Source organism: Trachinotus anak, unplaced genomic scaffold (genome assembly GCF_046630095.1).
Source record: "Trachinotus anak isolate AG129_WGS33_773 ecotype Australia unplaced genomic scaffold, CSIRO_AGI_Tana_v1 ptg000032l, whole genome shotgun sequence".
In the NCBI taxonomy this organism is placed as follows: Eukaryota; Metazoa; Chordata; class Actinopteri; order Carangiformes; family Carangidae; genus Trachinotus; species Trachinotus anak.
The window spans coordinates 12,143,787-12,159,296 of record NW_027273883.1 but is presented as its reverse complement, the minus strand read 5'-3'; the positions used below and the strand labels follow the sequence as shown (position 1 = coordinate 12,159,296).

At 40.3% G+C, this 15,510-nt stretch overlaps 2 protein-coding genes across 2 annotated transcripts; both read left to right on the top strand.

Annotated features, from left to right (window-relative positions):
- The first annotated feature begins 46 nt into the window (after positions 1 to 46).
- On the top strand, positions 47 to 6,969 carry clk2b (CDC-like kinase 2b). Its single transcript, XM_071470269.1, has 11 exons — positions 47 to 554; positions 2,716 to 2,806; positions 2,897 to 2,963; positions 3,053 to 3,169; positions 3,264 to 3,430; positions 4,169 to 4,263; positions 4,822 to 4,951; positions 5,044 to 5,126; positions 5,213 to 5,292; positions 5,390 to 5,480; positions 5,574 to 6,969. The coding sequence occupies exons 1-11, from the start codon at positions 489 to 491 to the stop codon at positions 5,754 to 5,756; spliced, it is 1,170 nt and encodes a 389-aa protein (XP_071326370.1). The 5' UTR covers positions 47 to 488; the 3' UTR covers positions 5,757 to 6,969.
- Positions 6,970 to 11,612: 4,643 nt separating this feature from the next.
- On the top strand, positions 11,613 to 15,373 carry LOC139613196 (complexin-3-like). Its single transcript, XM_071469613.1, has 3 exons — positions 11,613 to 11,967; positions 12,907 to 12,990; positions 13,664 to 15,373. The coding sequence occupies exons 1-3, from the start codon at positions 11,728 to 11,730 to the stop codon at positions 13,886 to 13,888; spliced, it is 549 nt and encodes a 182-aa protein (XP_071325714.1). The 5' UTR covers positions 11,613 to 11,727; the 3' UTR covers positions 13,889 to 15,373.
- The last annotated feature ends 137 nt before the right edge of the window (positions 15,374 to 15,510 follow it).

Sequence of the window (15,510 nt, the reverse complement as noted above, 5' to 3'; positions counted from 1 at the left end):
GTTTATTATTAGCATCTGTCTCAGCTCTCGCTCTCTGTCTGCCTGTCGCCCTCCTCCTGTCTTGTCGTTTCATTTCTGTCTGTCACTTTCTGCCTTTGTCTTGTGCTTCAGCTGTCTTGTTCACTTTTTCCAGTGTTTGATTTTCACTTTCTTTATTCCTCTTAAAGGTTTTTTTTTCTTCTGTCAGTTTTTGCGGCTGGCCCGTGTGGTTGTGTCTCTCCTTTGCTTCTGGTTTCCGTTGACAACACTGAAGGCTATTTTTTACTTTGTCACAACTCAATGTCCTCTAGTTTTTGTTTTTGCTTTTTTTTGTGCCGTCACTTTAATATTGTATTGTCCCGTTCTCTTTTCTTGCCACAATTCCTCATAGTCTAGTTTTCCTGCTGCTGCTTCACCTCCCGCTCTCCTACACTTTACTACAACCTCTCACCATCCTCTTCGTCCACTCCAGCTTGTTCCTTCTCTGAGTAGCTTTGCACCTCTGCATAATGGGAAAGACAGAGCTGTATTCTCTGTATAAGGGCTTTTTGGATTGTGTTTGCCTCTGCCTCTCTGTGAGTATCTCCATTTCTGTTTCTGTGCATGACTTTGGTGTGCGTCTGTTGTGGGTCCAAAAGTGTGAAACCACATCTCCCAATATATCAACTTAAACTTGGAAAGTCTGAGGATTCAGAAACATTGAAAAACTAGATTGTACTGAATGTACTGTAAAATGAGGAAGAAATATTCTAGATTCGTCACGATTTCTAAGTCAGGAATCAAACTTCAGCAAATTTTGGGCATTGATTTAACTCCTCTGTACAAAAGGTCATATTTTCTTGGCTTGTATCCTTTCCATTGAAGCGTGTGTTCAGATGACATGCAGATGATCAACTCATCAGAGGCTCATTTAGGTGACTAGACCTGCAGGCGATATTCACCTGTTCTAAATAAGGCTGTGCTTCAAGTTTCCAGCTTACCAAGCAGCATTGTGATGGTGGGGAAAATTACATCAGAACTAAGTGAAAGTCAAGTTGATATTCTGAGCAAAGAGGGGCTTTTTCAGTGTCAAACTATGGTTAGACTGAAGATTTCTAAAAGGGCAATGCATGAAATTCTAAAATGCTTTGCAGAAACTGCATACAAAGCACGACGAGACAGATCAGAAGTCATCACAACATCAGAAGATCAATACATCAAGCTTAGTTCTGAGAGAGGTAGAAAAGCAACATCTTCACAGATACAGAATGTGCTAAATAAAAAACACAAGACTCCAATCAGCAAAAGTCCTGTCAAAAGCAGGCTGTCTAGTAGTGGTGTCAGAGGATGAGTAGCAGTTTGAAAACCACTTCTCAGGGAGGTGAACAAGGCCAGAAACACTTGAGATAAGCTAAGACATACCAGAATTTGACATGGATGACTGGGAAAAGTCCTATTTACTGATGAATTCAAGTTTGAGATTTATGGCAGTAACGGAGGGGTGAATGTAAGGAGACAAACAGGAGAGAGGTGTTTTGCCTACTGTGGAGTTGGACTGAATTAACTGCTCACTGACCAAGGAGAAGTACCACACTCATTTTTCAGGAACAGGCTGTAGCCTCTGGTTTGTGTCTCTGTGGAGAGTGATTCACATTACAGCAGCACAATGACCCCACACACCTCAAAGCTTTGCAAGAGCTACTCGAACACCAGAGGAGACCGCAGAGTCCTCAACAGTCAGCTGAGCTCAACCCCAGTGGACATTTACCAGGGCACTTGAAGACTGAGAAAGCCAAGCATTGTGTGACACCACAAGAAGCTCCTTGGAACATGGTCAGATCGTCCTGGGATAATGTGGGTCACCAGGTTTTGCACAAACCTGTGGAGTCCAAGCTGAGTGCATGCTGTCATTAAAGCAAAAGGGTGAGATGCCAAATACTTATATAGATATTCTGACATTTGAGAATGATTCAAACAAATTGTTAAGCTGATTTTATCATTTGTAATGAAAAAAGAGTATTACACTCAAAACAAATGCAGAATAGAAGTATCTTGACTAGTGGTCTCATACTTTTGAACCCCTCTGTATTTCCCTCTACGAATATTTGTCACGTCTGCATCATGGTTGACCTGAGTGTCTGCGCTATGTGGTGACGCTCCATATTCAATTTTTGTCGTCAAGCTCCACCATCCTCTGACAACAAATCGCATGCTGACTGTGTGTGTTTATATGTGTCAGTGCACGCTTTTGTGCACGGTCTATTTTGTGTCCTACAGTTAAGTGTCTCCTCAGCACAGTCTGGGCTTCTGATATTAATAACAGTCTCAGAATGTGGATGGAAATAGAGCCTCAGCTCCTCCAAAGAGGCCACAAGTCATTTGACATTTCTTATTAGCTTGCTTTAAAACAAGCTCAGGTCATTGGGATCAACCTCAGCGCATAAGCTCACACTCTTGAGGATATTTAAAAAAAAAAATCCTGGCTGCATTAAGACCGTCTGCAGGTCTGAGGTAATGCATGAAATTAAGTGCCTTTCAGTGCAGATGTGTGCACTGGTCTTCAAGTTTGAATGCATCAGTCTAAGTCAGACGTAGGTCCAGCTGGTGACCTTTGCCCTTTTAAACCCAGAAGTCAGAATGTTACTCCATCTGTTTTCAGTTGGACAGTGATGAAAGTGACCAAAACTGGCTGATTTCTGCCCTGATTTTACTGCCTTTGCTCCACCTGTCATACATTCTGGGTGACTTTGTTTCCAGCGGAGCAGCGATGAGGCTGCAGGCGACAGCGAGAGGGACACCGAAAACGGTCATCTGATCTACAAAAAGGGGGACGTCCTTGAAGACAGGTGTAGGTATCAGTTCAGTTCAAAAAGAGTTTGCTGCCCAAATAAAAATTCTCCAGCTTTAATATTCTGTTTCACTTCAATCTGTCTTACAGATGAGATTGTCGACACTTTAGGTGAGGGGACTTTTGGGAAGGTCGTACAATGTTTGGACCACAGCAGGTAATGTGTGTCATCTGAAAATGAAGGTTGGACCAATTTTCAACATGTTTAATGTTTACTGGCTTTAAAGATAGTATTTTCAAATTCAGGAGAGGAAGTCAAATTGCTCTGAAGATCATTAAGAACCTGGAGAAATACAGGGAAGCAGCCAAACTGGAAATCAATGTGCTGGAGAAGATCAGAGAGAAAGACCCACACAACAAGCGGTAGGCAACAAGACAACAAGAGTAGTTTGTGATCCTGATGTTGTTTCTAGTTTTCATCTTCTGCTTTTCATCTCTGTATGTCTGTTCCCATCAGGCACTGTGTGCAGATGCTGGACTGGTTTAACTACTACGGCCACGTGTGCATCTCTTTTGAGTTGCTGTCTCTCAGCACCTTTGACTTCCTGAAAGCAAACAACTTCCTGCCTTATCCCATTAACCAGATCCGACACATGGCCCACCAGATCTGCCACGCTGTCAGCTGTGAGTCCAATATGCACCACCCCGACGGTGCAGTACCCCTTTGCTTTTTCGCTGGGTCAATGTCAGTGATGACAGTAAGCAGATTATCCACAGCTGTCCCCTGCAGCAGAGAAGCCAGGTGGATGTTTAGAGGATGACTGTTACCTGAAGATGACAGTGTGTGCTCCTGATTTACATTCCCATACCAGATTAAAGCGAAAGACTAACACAGCTAGGGTTGCAACATACATGCAACATGTTTTTGTCTGCTTGTTTCTTTTGACTGAAACCATCATAAGCTAAAAATCCAAGTTCAGTATTTGTGTTTTCACCTGCAAAACCTGTCACATTGCTCTTCATGCAACACATTGATTTATCTTTAAAAACAAATATTTGCTGATTGAACTATGACCTGAGGAAAAGACAGAAAAATGTGTTTCTTCAATGTTCACTTCTCAACCAAATCCATTTCACATTTCAGCAAAGATGCAAGTTCACCAGCACAGTTTGCACCAAAACAGGACACTCAGGGTTTCATTCTGTTTATTAAATCAGTGTTTTATCAGACAGGATGACTCCGTCTGCGTTTCTGATACATATCAATCTCCACTAATGCAGAATTTTCCCTCACATGATCAGACATCTTGATGTCTGACATTTTAACCAAGTGAAAATTCAACCAGAGGAGGGCGTTGGCTCACTCCTGATGAATCTAAATCTGCTTTCTCTCCTCTCCCCCTCCCTCTGTCTCCACTGCAGTTCTCCATGACAACAAGCTGACTCACACCGACCTGAAGCCTGAGAACATCCTCTTTGTCAACTCAGACTACACCCTCATATACAACGCTCAGAAGGTTAGAAACAGCGGCAGGAAGGAGGGCTGGGACCTTCAGGGGTGAAAAAGAAAATCAGGATGTTAAATAAGCAGGGATTAATGCAGGGAGAACATGGAGATATGCTTTGAAGTTGCCCATTTGGATGCAAATTTGTAGAACCTGTGTACCACCCACATGTGTTCCCTTTATAGGCACACATATCTATCCAAGCAGACTGTGGATTGTGTTTGTTGACCTCAGTGAGACAATGGTTGGTGTCTTTGGCGAGAGATTGATTTTTTTCTTTTGTTTTTTTTATCACTTTTTTTCAAGGAATATTCCATCTTCTTTCAGCTTGTTGTATTAGATCTAACAGGTTATGAATAAAGTAGTATAGATCTGGCTAAATCATGGGCTTGTTTACACATCTGACTGATTCTTACCCTGTCAGGCTTCGTGATAGCTGTGTAGCTGTGTTCCCAGATCCTAAGATACATTATAGTGCTATTATAACCCAGAAAAAAAAAGCCCAAATAAATTATCCTTTTAATGTGGTGAAATTTGTAGACTTTACTTTCTCCTCTTGTCTTCCTTCAGAAGTGCAACGAACGGAGGGTAAATGACACAACAGTGCGACTTGTTGACTTTGGCAGCGCCACCTTTGACCACGAACACCACTCAGCCGTCGTCTCCACGCGTCACTACCGAGCTCCAGAGGTCATTCTGGGTAAGAGATGCTGGTTTAGACTGGGGAGTAACCAGGAGCTGTCAGTCCTGTTAGGCCGGTTGTAAAGATTTGGTTCGTCTTCCCTCCCACAGAGCTGGGTTGGAGTCACCCTTGTGATGTCTGGAGTATCGGCTGCATCCTGTTTGAATACTACGAAGGCTTCACACTGTTCCAGGTCACATGTGTGTCTACACTTGTAGAGTTACAGCATGTTGAAAGTAGGATGAACTTGATCTTGCTGACATCTGTTTCCACTTGTAGACTCATGACAATAAGGAGCATCTTGCTATGATGGAGAGAATACAGGGACCAGTTCCTCACAGAATGATCCAAAGGAGCAGGTAACACAAAGCTGCACACAAACACACTTAATAACACACAAACACACACTCAAACACATTTCTTCATTATCTGACAACATATTATTTTTTCCTTAAGGAAGCACAAGTATTTTAATCGTGGGCGTTTAGACTGGAACGAGTGCTCCAAGGCCGGGCGCTACGTGAAAGCCAAGTGCAAACCACTGAGGGTGAGCTGAGCCAGGTTCAAACTTTCACACATCAGCAAAGCACGTTAACTCCCCGAAACAATATGCCTCTCTCTTAATCCGTGTTTTTTCCAGAAGTACTTATTGTCACATGGGACAGAACACCACCAGTTTTTCGACCTCCTGGAGAGGATGCTGGAGTACGAGCCCCCAAAGCGCATTTCTCTTTCCTCTGCTCTGTGCCACCCCTTCTTCCTGCCCCTAATGTACCCAGGAAGGAGTCAAGTCTGGAGAAACAGCTGTGATATGAGCAGATGACCTTGAATAGTCACTTCACACCTGTGAGGACCACACCACTGCGTTTGCAAGTTTTAGCTCACTATTTGCCAATCATGTGTACATTACATTACATTTCAACAGGGTTGTCACGGTACGAGCAGTGCAGGAATACTCCAACTGATGGAGTCTAGACCCTGGTGGCGGTCAAAGAGTGATAAACAATAGCTGAACATTTGGATGGGCGTGATCTGGATCGGGACTTCTGATGAGCTCAGTAGAAGGACACAACAGAGAATGACAGATGAGAACTGCAGCATAACAAACAGATTTTAAATTTTGACATCAATTACATAATTTTCTCACAGAGGTCATGGCAGAATCTGATTGGTAAGGCTGAAAAAAGTCAGCTGATCAAATTAGGAGCAGGAAATGAAGAGAATCTAAGACGAGTAAGGCAAGGGAGTTTCAGTTATATGGCACAGGTCATTACATTTAAGGTCAATGTGATTTACTGTGCTAAGCATGAAAGGAAGTCTTTGCTGAACCTTCACTAAGCCTCTTAACATTACGCTCATTTAACAGACATTTTTCTCCAAAGGGACGTGAAAAACTTTGCTTTGTTGAAACATTTTACTGACCTTGTTCAAATAAATGCTGGACTGTTTCACATTTTTTTAAATGTATTTTTCCTACAATCACAGACTTCATTTCTTCATCATTTATTTTTGTGTGGTATGAAAACCATTTAGCAAATTCTTAAAACTCGCTGCTTTTTTCAGTGGTACATTATCATTGTGTTATAATGCAGTTACTGTGTAACATAATAACTATAATGTAACTCTGAGAAAAACCTCGAGCAAGTTTCACCTGTGTGCTACTAGAGTTTTGTATCAAACAGAAATGAATGGAAACCAATGGATGCACAGCAGCATGGTTTGCAAAAAGGTCAGTAAATGTTAAAGTAAATATACATGATTTGTAGTAAAATATGCTACAACATGCAAAACCGCAGGGTGTTGCCTTTTACAGACTGGTCCTCTCATGCAAGTAAATCTGCTACAAAATGCTAGAAAAAAAACAAAACCGTAAAATACACGTTTATGTTGTATCTCTAAAATTTAGAGGATATTCAGTAGAAAGCTTAAATCAGTTTTATGCTGCCAGTCACTTTATAACTTTATGTGTTTTTGTTATACATTTTGTATGGAACGATTTGTTTAGTCATGTAATAAATTCAATAGGTTCTTCTGTTCTCGGGTTATGATTGTGGCCTCTCAGCTCCTCACCCAGCATACACACACACACACACACACACACACACACTCCTCATGTAACTGCCATTGACTCGCAGCCATCCTCTGGCATCTTGATTGAGTGCAGCTCAGCAGAGAGCGTGGTCACAAGGCTGAGCGAGTGTGTGCGCCCGCCAACTTTCCTCTCCAGCCTTGGCAGAGTTGAGAGAGACTTAGTGTCAGCGTATGTGTGTCTGACTGAATGAGACCTTATACTTCTGAAGTATGAGTGTGTGTGTCTGTGTGTGTTTGTGTGGATGGCTGTGTGTACCTGTGTGTGTGTATTAGTGAGGGTATTATAAATGTGAATATGATCTTCTGTCTCGGCAATGCTGAAAGTAATTTTAGGCTGTTAATGAGCATGAATGATGCTAAAATTAAAGTAAAGAGACTTTTTTTAATGTGTGCATGGAGACTTGTTGAAGCAAAGTAAATCAGTTTCTCTCTGTATGTGCACAGACTCAGAGACTAAAAGAAGTTTGTTTTGTTTTTCTGGTTGAGAAAATGAAAAAAAAAAACTACTGAGGTACATAAAATCTACAACCCTGAATGTGAAGTTTTTTGGTGAACTAGACTTGTGAGCATGTGGTCTGGGGTTGAAGCAGTCACCCCAACTCCAAACTAAAGACTTGGCGTGATGAGGATGAGGCCCTCACTGAATGGGGCTTAAACAGCTGTGGTTTAACAGACCGACACACCCTCCTGTAGCGCACAGTGTCAGCATCTGCTCCAGCCTCAGACAAAAATCCAAGTCTGTGCTAAACCTTTTTAAAATGAATCATTATTATCATGTCTCCTGGTTTAGTCTCTGTTCTCTGTAACACAAGGAAAATGTAACAGACAAAAGTGAATAAAATAGGTTGTTTTTTAAAGATTCATTCATATCCACAGTATTTTCAGCAAATTAGAATTGACATGATATCATAGAATAAAATGTGATGCATGATCACATTGTACTGAACTCCAAGATGGCACCTATTCTCTTGAATTTCTCACATGGACATCAAGTCTGAGCAGAGGTGCTGTATCCAGCTCTCTTAATACATCCATGGTGAGATATAATATGACCAAAAATTACAACAGCAGGAGTGTATGTATTGATGAAATGGAAGGAAGGAATTTTAATTCATCTCAACAGTTGTTTTTATCCAGTGCTGTAGGCTGTGGGCTACAAGTGTACCTGTCCATGTCTCTGTCTCTAGGTTCAAAGAAATCCCTTGAAATAAAGATCAATGTAAATACAGATGTCAAATTTTAAAAAATGTATATTCTCACAGCACAAGAGTGAACCCCCTAATGGTCATATTGGATTTATTTAAAGCAATAATTTCAAATGTTTTATGTATTTAGGTCATTATGCTAATGGGTTATGATGAGATCTGTATTTAGTGTTGTTAGTATTAAATTCATATTTATGTAGTTGCATGTGGCTTCCATGACCTCTGTACACTGAAGTGGGATGTTCAGTCCTACCAAAGTAAAACAAGTGCAGTAAAAATATGACAAGAAATAAATTATATATTTGTATTTACATTTTTTTTTTCAATGTGTGAATTGACCTTTTAATGTTGTCAAGACTGTTTTTATTCATTGTGTTGCATGTATGACATCAGTGTCTTTGCAGATGTGTGTGTGTGTGTTTCTGTGTAATTCTCACACAGCACGTGTGAGATCACATGCCCTCGCATGTTGTGTCATGGTAATTATCTTGAACACTTTGTCATGAGTTAGCCTTTTTATTCTGAAATCCTCATGGGGCCATGACCTCAGCATTATCTCTGACCACTTTAGTTGTGTGTGTGTGTGTTTGTATGCAGCTTACCTTTTCTTTGTGTTGAAGGCACGCCTCTCGTGAGTTCATGCATGAGAACATGTGTGTGTGTGTGTTAATGTGTGGGTGTCTGTGACTGTCACATGTTGCACACTGATCCACCTGAGAATCCCTTAAGTGGCTCTTTTCTGTGTTCTTGCATGAAATCTCTGGTTTACACACACACATACACACACAGAGATAATAGTGTGCATTGCTCATCTTAAATCAGTCTGAGTATGATGATGATAAATAAATAATAGGAACATATAGCAGCTGTTGGCTCAGTAATGTGCTCTACCTCAGCTTCTCCCTTTTCCTATATCTGATATGTGCCTGTTCAACTGAGCCTCCCTCCCTTCAGCTGTAAGTGCCTGCACTGAGTAAACTGATCCCCGATCGGTTACCAGACACATGAGTGAAGGGGCGTGGCTTTTCTTGGTGATCTCATTAAAGTATTAAAGCATCTCCACCTGTCAGAAATCGAAGTGATCTGGGTAGTGGTGGGGGAAAGAATAGAAATGAAACAAGGGATTGGAGGATTTTAAATGGGTTGGTCGAAATGTTCAGCACCACGTGCTTGTGAATGTGCTGTAGCTGCCAAATAGGGTATTAGAGTAGGCCATAGAGCACAAAACTCACTGTGGGGAGTCATTCAAAGACATCCAAACAGAAAACGTGTCAAGAGGAAGTCAGGAGAAGTAACTGGGCAAATTCTGAGCCCAGACATGGGTAACTCTTTACTTTAAGTCTGCCTATTTAGTATGTACACATTTAATAAATGGATTAAAATACATTATAATGTAGCAGTTAGATTTTAATATGCATTCATGTGTTTGACAACTCTAACTGCAGCAGAATATGTCTTCATAGGAAAAATGATGATGATGATGATGACGATGATGATGATGACGATGACGATGATGAATTATTAGTATTATTATTAAGAACAATTATAAATGTAGACAAATACTGTTCATTAATGAACACTTAAAATGTCCTTATATTGGTTTACTACTACATTACAGTATTATTATATATCGTATTATAAACCATTTAAGTGATAATATAGTAGCCTACTCATTAATGCTTAATGGGGGAACTAAAAATAGGAAGGTTTAGATGGATGAGGATTTAAAAAGGAAAAATAATTATCAAAGTGAGAGAAAGAGGGGTAATGATAATAACAGATAAATCTTTACATGGTCTCCTGAACAAAACTAAATTGGCACTATTGAAAATTTACATTACAAATGATAAAAGGTCATTTCAGTCGTGGTCTATGGGAATTTGCTCAATGGGCAACAGGAAGTCGTCCTCTTGTGTCTCCATTTTCAGGTTTTGAATGAAATGAAATATTTCTGATCCATTGTGTGTCGCAGCTTATGAGCAGACTTTCTTCTTCAATACAACACCTAACGTGGTTACAAAACCAGGTAAACGCTTATTTCTTTGTTGTCAGTCTTTGTTGTGGCTCTCTTGTCCTTTATGGGGCTCACAGCTCAGGCTGCCTGCAACAAATCACAACAACTTGAGGAGACTGTTGGGAGTGTGTCATGCATTTTTTTCATCAGTGCAGAACACAAAAACGTGCTGTGCATCTTTAAGCAAGCTTTGGTATTGACATGTTTTTTGTTTGGTGGGGTAGCGGAGGCGTGACCTCGCTGTGTCACTTCTACTTGAACAGTTTGGACAGCTTTTCGGTCCACTTGTCAATGCCTTTCTCTTATCTCCCTACAACCCAGACATTGCTGTCTCAGGCCAGACTCGCTCCATCCAGGTGTCTATTTGTTCTATTTCCCCTTTTCACGTCACATTTGAACATTGTGTTCATCTCTGTGTGTCCAGTGAACCAAACACTGATTATGGTCTTGTAAGGAACTGAAAAGGTGCTGGATGTTATGTCTTTGGTAAAAATCTTTCTGGTACCCCAGGCTCAGGTTGAATACCTGCTACCTCCTTTGGCACCTTTACCCAACGTCACTGCTCTACTGCACCTAAATAAAGAAAATGCACAAGTCAGACTCTGACAACACTGATGTCAGGTCTGTGAATGCATGCATGTGTCACTCAACATGACATCAGCTAGTGTCTCAAATCTTCATCACAAACACGTGAGTCATTGGGTGCATTCCCTGCCACGGCTAACGAGATTCCCGTCATTAAATCCTTTAAGTGGTAATCTGTATAAGAGAGTTGGGGGCAGTGAGGAGTGGAGCAAGTCTGGGTGAGGAAAAGTGGGAAGCAGAAGAAGAAGAGGCTGAAACCTGGAACAGCAAATGGTCATTTTCCTCTGTGAGGGCCAAGGAGCACAGGTGCTACATCTTGTGGAGAGTCGCTTGTTGTTTCTTCTGGTTTTCTCTGGTTTGCTCTAAAGCTTTAGAGGATTGTCTGGTAGCAGTGGAGGCCATCTGGCTGGAGCTTTATCAGGATTTTATGCTGTGAGCCTCTGGCCAACTGTGGCCACCTGCATGGGTAAGAAAAGTGTGACTGTGCTACATAATTTTGTGTGTGTTGACTACTGACTAAATGCTGTTGAATGGCCTAAATAAGAGTCTGAGTGTGACATTTGTCACTTTTTGTCACTGTGTGGTTTCCAACTTTCTCTTTTAGTATTTCCCTTTCCTCCAGGTGAAGAAGTACTAACCTTTGAGAGCATGGGTGTGTGAGGCAGAGTGTGTTTACTAAGTCTGTGTGTCTGAGCCTTGTCTGATTGCTGTCCTTGTCCGTGGCAGGTCTCAACCTGAGTCATTGCTGCCACAGGACGTGAGACTGTGTGTGTCCTGTGCCGGTCCTGTCAGAGCAACACAATATGCACGCAGGAAAAAAACATTATATATTCACTCATCATCTATCAAAGAAGTAGGGGTGTGGTCAGTACCTCCTGTCCTGAGAGCTCAGGTGCATCATGGAGCCTGTGGTGAGAGTAAAAAAGTCACTGAGGACGCCCATCAGGAAGCTGACCAGCTGTGTATCGGGACTGAAGGAACAGAAGTTGTGCGCCAAACCCAGGAACAAGAGGGTCAGAGGTCAGGGAGGCAGAGGTGGATGCAAGAGGTTTGGGAGGACCCCTCCACTCCGAACTGCACATCCCAAAGACCCATCAGTCATCCGCTCATACCAGGCGGACCTGGAGAAGGAGAGGCAAGTGGACATTGTGTGTAATGTAGAAACACAACATGCAGTGGGTGGAGGAAAATATTTCATACCCTACTGTAACAATACTACATTATTAGTAAAGGTCCTTCAGTGAGAAGTATTATTAACAATATTTACTTGAAGTATCAAAAGTAAAAATACTCTGTACAGAAACCTGCACCTGTGAGTGTTTCACTATTTTATATGATATTATGATATTTCGTATACATTGATGTGTGAGCATCATTTTACTGTTGTAGTTGAGAGTAAGCAAAATGTAACTATTTTATTAAACTATGTTCACTTTCATTCATAACAATTCATCATATTTTGTAATGTAATCATATGCTTCATATGTAAAATCTTTCACCTGTAAAATAACTTTCAACTATATCTGTCAGGTAAATTAAGAACATAAATTAGTAAAAACTACAATGTGTCATTCTGAAATGTTGTGGAGTCTAAATAGAATGAAATGGAAATAGTCACGTAAAATACAAGTACCACAAAATTGTACATGCTTGAATAATATAATTAGTTACTTTCTGCCACTGAAAACACGTGTATTCACTGCAGGAGCATTTTTGGACACATATTGTGAACATGTGCAGTCTTATTATTCCCAGCTGAAAGTGAAAACTGACTTCTCTTTGCATATGAAATAAAGTTTAACCTGGAGAAAAAGGCAAGAAAAATTTTCCACAAAAAAAAAAACCAAAAACTTTATCACAATGAAATCAACACATGTGCTTTGAGTACATGGTTTTCAGAAGTGCCATGTTTATAATGGTGCTGTCTGTAGCTGCCTCAAGATTTTTTCCTTAGAGGAGGCAGCTAAAATGAATTGAGTCAATTCCAGTCACCTGTACCGTCACAGAGAAGAGCTTTAACTGAATTCTGTTATAGTGTGTCAGGTGTATTTATGTTTGTCTGCTGTGTCTACAGAAAGCAGCGGGAGGCGACGAATGCTCAGAAGAATGCACAGAGAGCAGCTATGAGAGCTCATTTCAGGAGAAAATACCAGCTGTCTGAGGTCTGTCTGCGTGTTTGTAACAGATTTACAAAGTATGTTTTTGTAAAACAATCCAATATTAATTCGTCCAACATGTACATACACTGGTACAAAACATTCAGTCTTATCCAAGCCTTAACCAAATGTGGTATGTAACATATTTACATGGCTTTGGAATGAACATTATTGTTACCAGATTCTTAAATTCATTGCCTCTTTCAAAATAAATAAATAAAAAACATATGTATATTACAATTTGTAAGTGTCCTGCAAACCTCAGTGCCATTTCCACCATACAGCATATGGTGTCACAGCAACTTCATTGTCATTAACCCCTTTAGATAGCCATAACTCAGTGGTTGTAAGTCTGACTGACATTGAATTTTGTACCATTCATCTTTGCACAAAGCCCTGTTAGTCAGAACCTAAAGAGACTGTGTTCATATTGATGCATGAAGTTTCAGGTTCTGATGCAGTTTAAAAACTGTGCAGCTCCCTCACTTTGTCAAACTATTCTGTTCTTGAAGAACAGAATAATAGGCCTGCACTTCATTGGTCTCTTTCTTTTTGTTATCTGTGTTGCATGAGTAATGTAGACAAATACAGAGCAAATTTAGATAATCAAGTTCTTGTTTTTTCTGAAGTGCTCAGTCCTTCAACCCTCTTCCTCTTCCATTTTTCCACCATGATTTAGAGCCCGAAGGACACAGACCACCTGAGGTCTGTTGGCGGGAAAGTGTCGCTCCCCCACGAGCTGTCGAAGATCATTCATCCTGAAACCAAAACCAAGGACGACGGCTTCAACCTGCTGAGGGCCTTTCAAGGCCTGACCTTCGGCACAGCGGTGCTCACAGGGAGGAAACACAGCAAGACACCCACTCCCACACCAGCAAGTGGGGACTCTTGTAAAGTCATGTGATCAATGTGTGATCACAGGGACAATTAGTACACCGCCTTCTGAGTTGTGTTGTTGTAGGGAAGTAGCAGGAGAATTAGACTCATACGTGACTGTTGTTCAAACACAAACTGTGCTTTTACATCTCACATCAACAGTCATACACATTCAGTCCGATCATACCTGCTGTCAGTATGAAAGCATACCTGCTGTCATTCAGGCTCTCGTTTGATACTTATTGATTTATTGTTGTCTTTTATGTAGCAATAATAATGTGTAACTGCCAGGCAACTTAATATCTACCATAAAATGTACTTGAAAAGCATTTAATTGGGTTAAAATTTTAATGCTACCTGTTTAATAATCGCTCACCAGTCAGTGAAAGTTACTGCACAAGTGATGTAGTGCAGGGACACTTTACTTTAAGTTATCCTATTAACATTTATAAGCGGTAAACAGTATAAACATTTAATACATGGTTTATAACACATTATAATATATTTGTACGCACATACAAGTTTATTACAGTGTTGTATTATTTGTTAACAACTACAACCTATAAGTGGATGCTGGTGTATAAACAGATAATGAATCACAATATAGTGAAATACATTTCATTAATTACACAAACTGTCCTTGTAGCTGCGTATGACTACATCCTAGTGTGTACAAGTTATAAATGCTATATAGAGGGACTTAAAGTGTTACTGGTGAGGTTATATTTTTTACACTGTCTGATAATGTAATGACTCATTGTAAAACAATGAACTTCCCTCTTGAGGTATCGCACTGTGGGCCAATATCTAATATGTCTTACAGTTTTGTTAGTAATATTGATAATGATGTTCTAAACTTCACCCAGTTTAGAACATCATTTCATAGCCTTTACTAACTTATTATTATTTTATCATAATGTAATGTATTACATAATCAGTTATTACAAGCTGAGCAGTGAAAATCTTGTCATAGTGATTAGTGGTAGTTGTTTAATAATAGAAGCTTCTGTAGCTAGTTTCTACTTACAGGGCTGTTGCAGCTCTCTAAATGACATAGATCCAACTGGGATCTATTCACAAGTAAGGAACCTCAGGGCAACACATTCACATTGCAACACACACTGACACAAGTAATGAAGTAGCCTTTAATGTAGTCATTTTGTATTCATGATTAACTGAGGAAATTGTTGAAAACATTGTTTTGTTGTTTCTTTGTAAATACTCTCAGACCTGTATCACATCAACGTTTGTGAGCCAAACTGCATCTTTAATGTGTATGAGCCAAACTTTAAGATATTAGTTTCTTGTAATGACTACCTTGTTTGCACTTAACTAAACTGTAAATAGTCTAATGTTACCCAGTCAAAGGATTTTATACAACATGAAGCAGAAACCAAGGTTTCCCCAGAACCTCGTGAGTTTCCCAATAAACCAATGAGTAGATACTTAAAATCTTCTTATTTCTTAATTTTTAGCTGTGACTGAAACTTGCATTAAAGACTTCTTCAACGGATTCACTCTTGTTTGGCCTCTATGTGATGTGTGTGTATGTGTGTTTTGGATCAGTGTGACATTCAGGCTCTGTTGAGTTTCTCTTGAACTCTTGACACTCAGATCCATAAATCATCATCTCCTATCAGTTCATCGGCT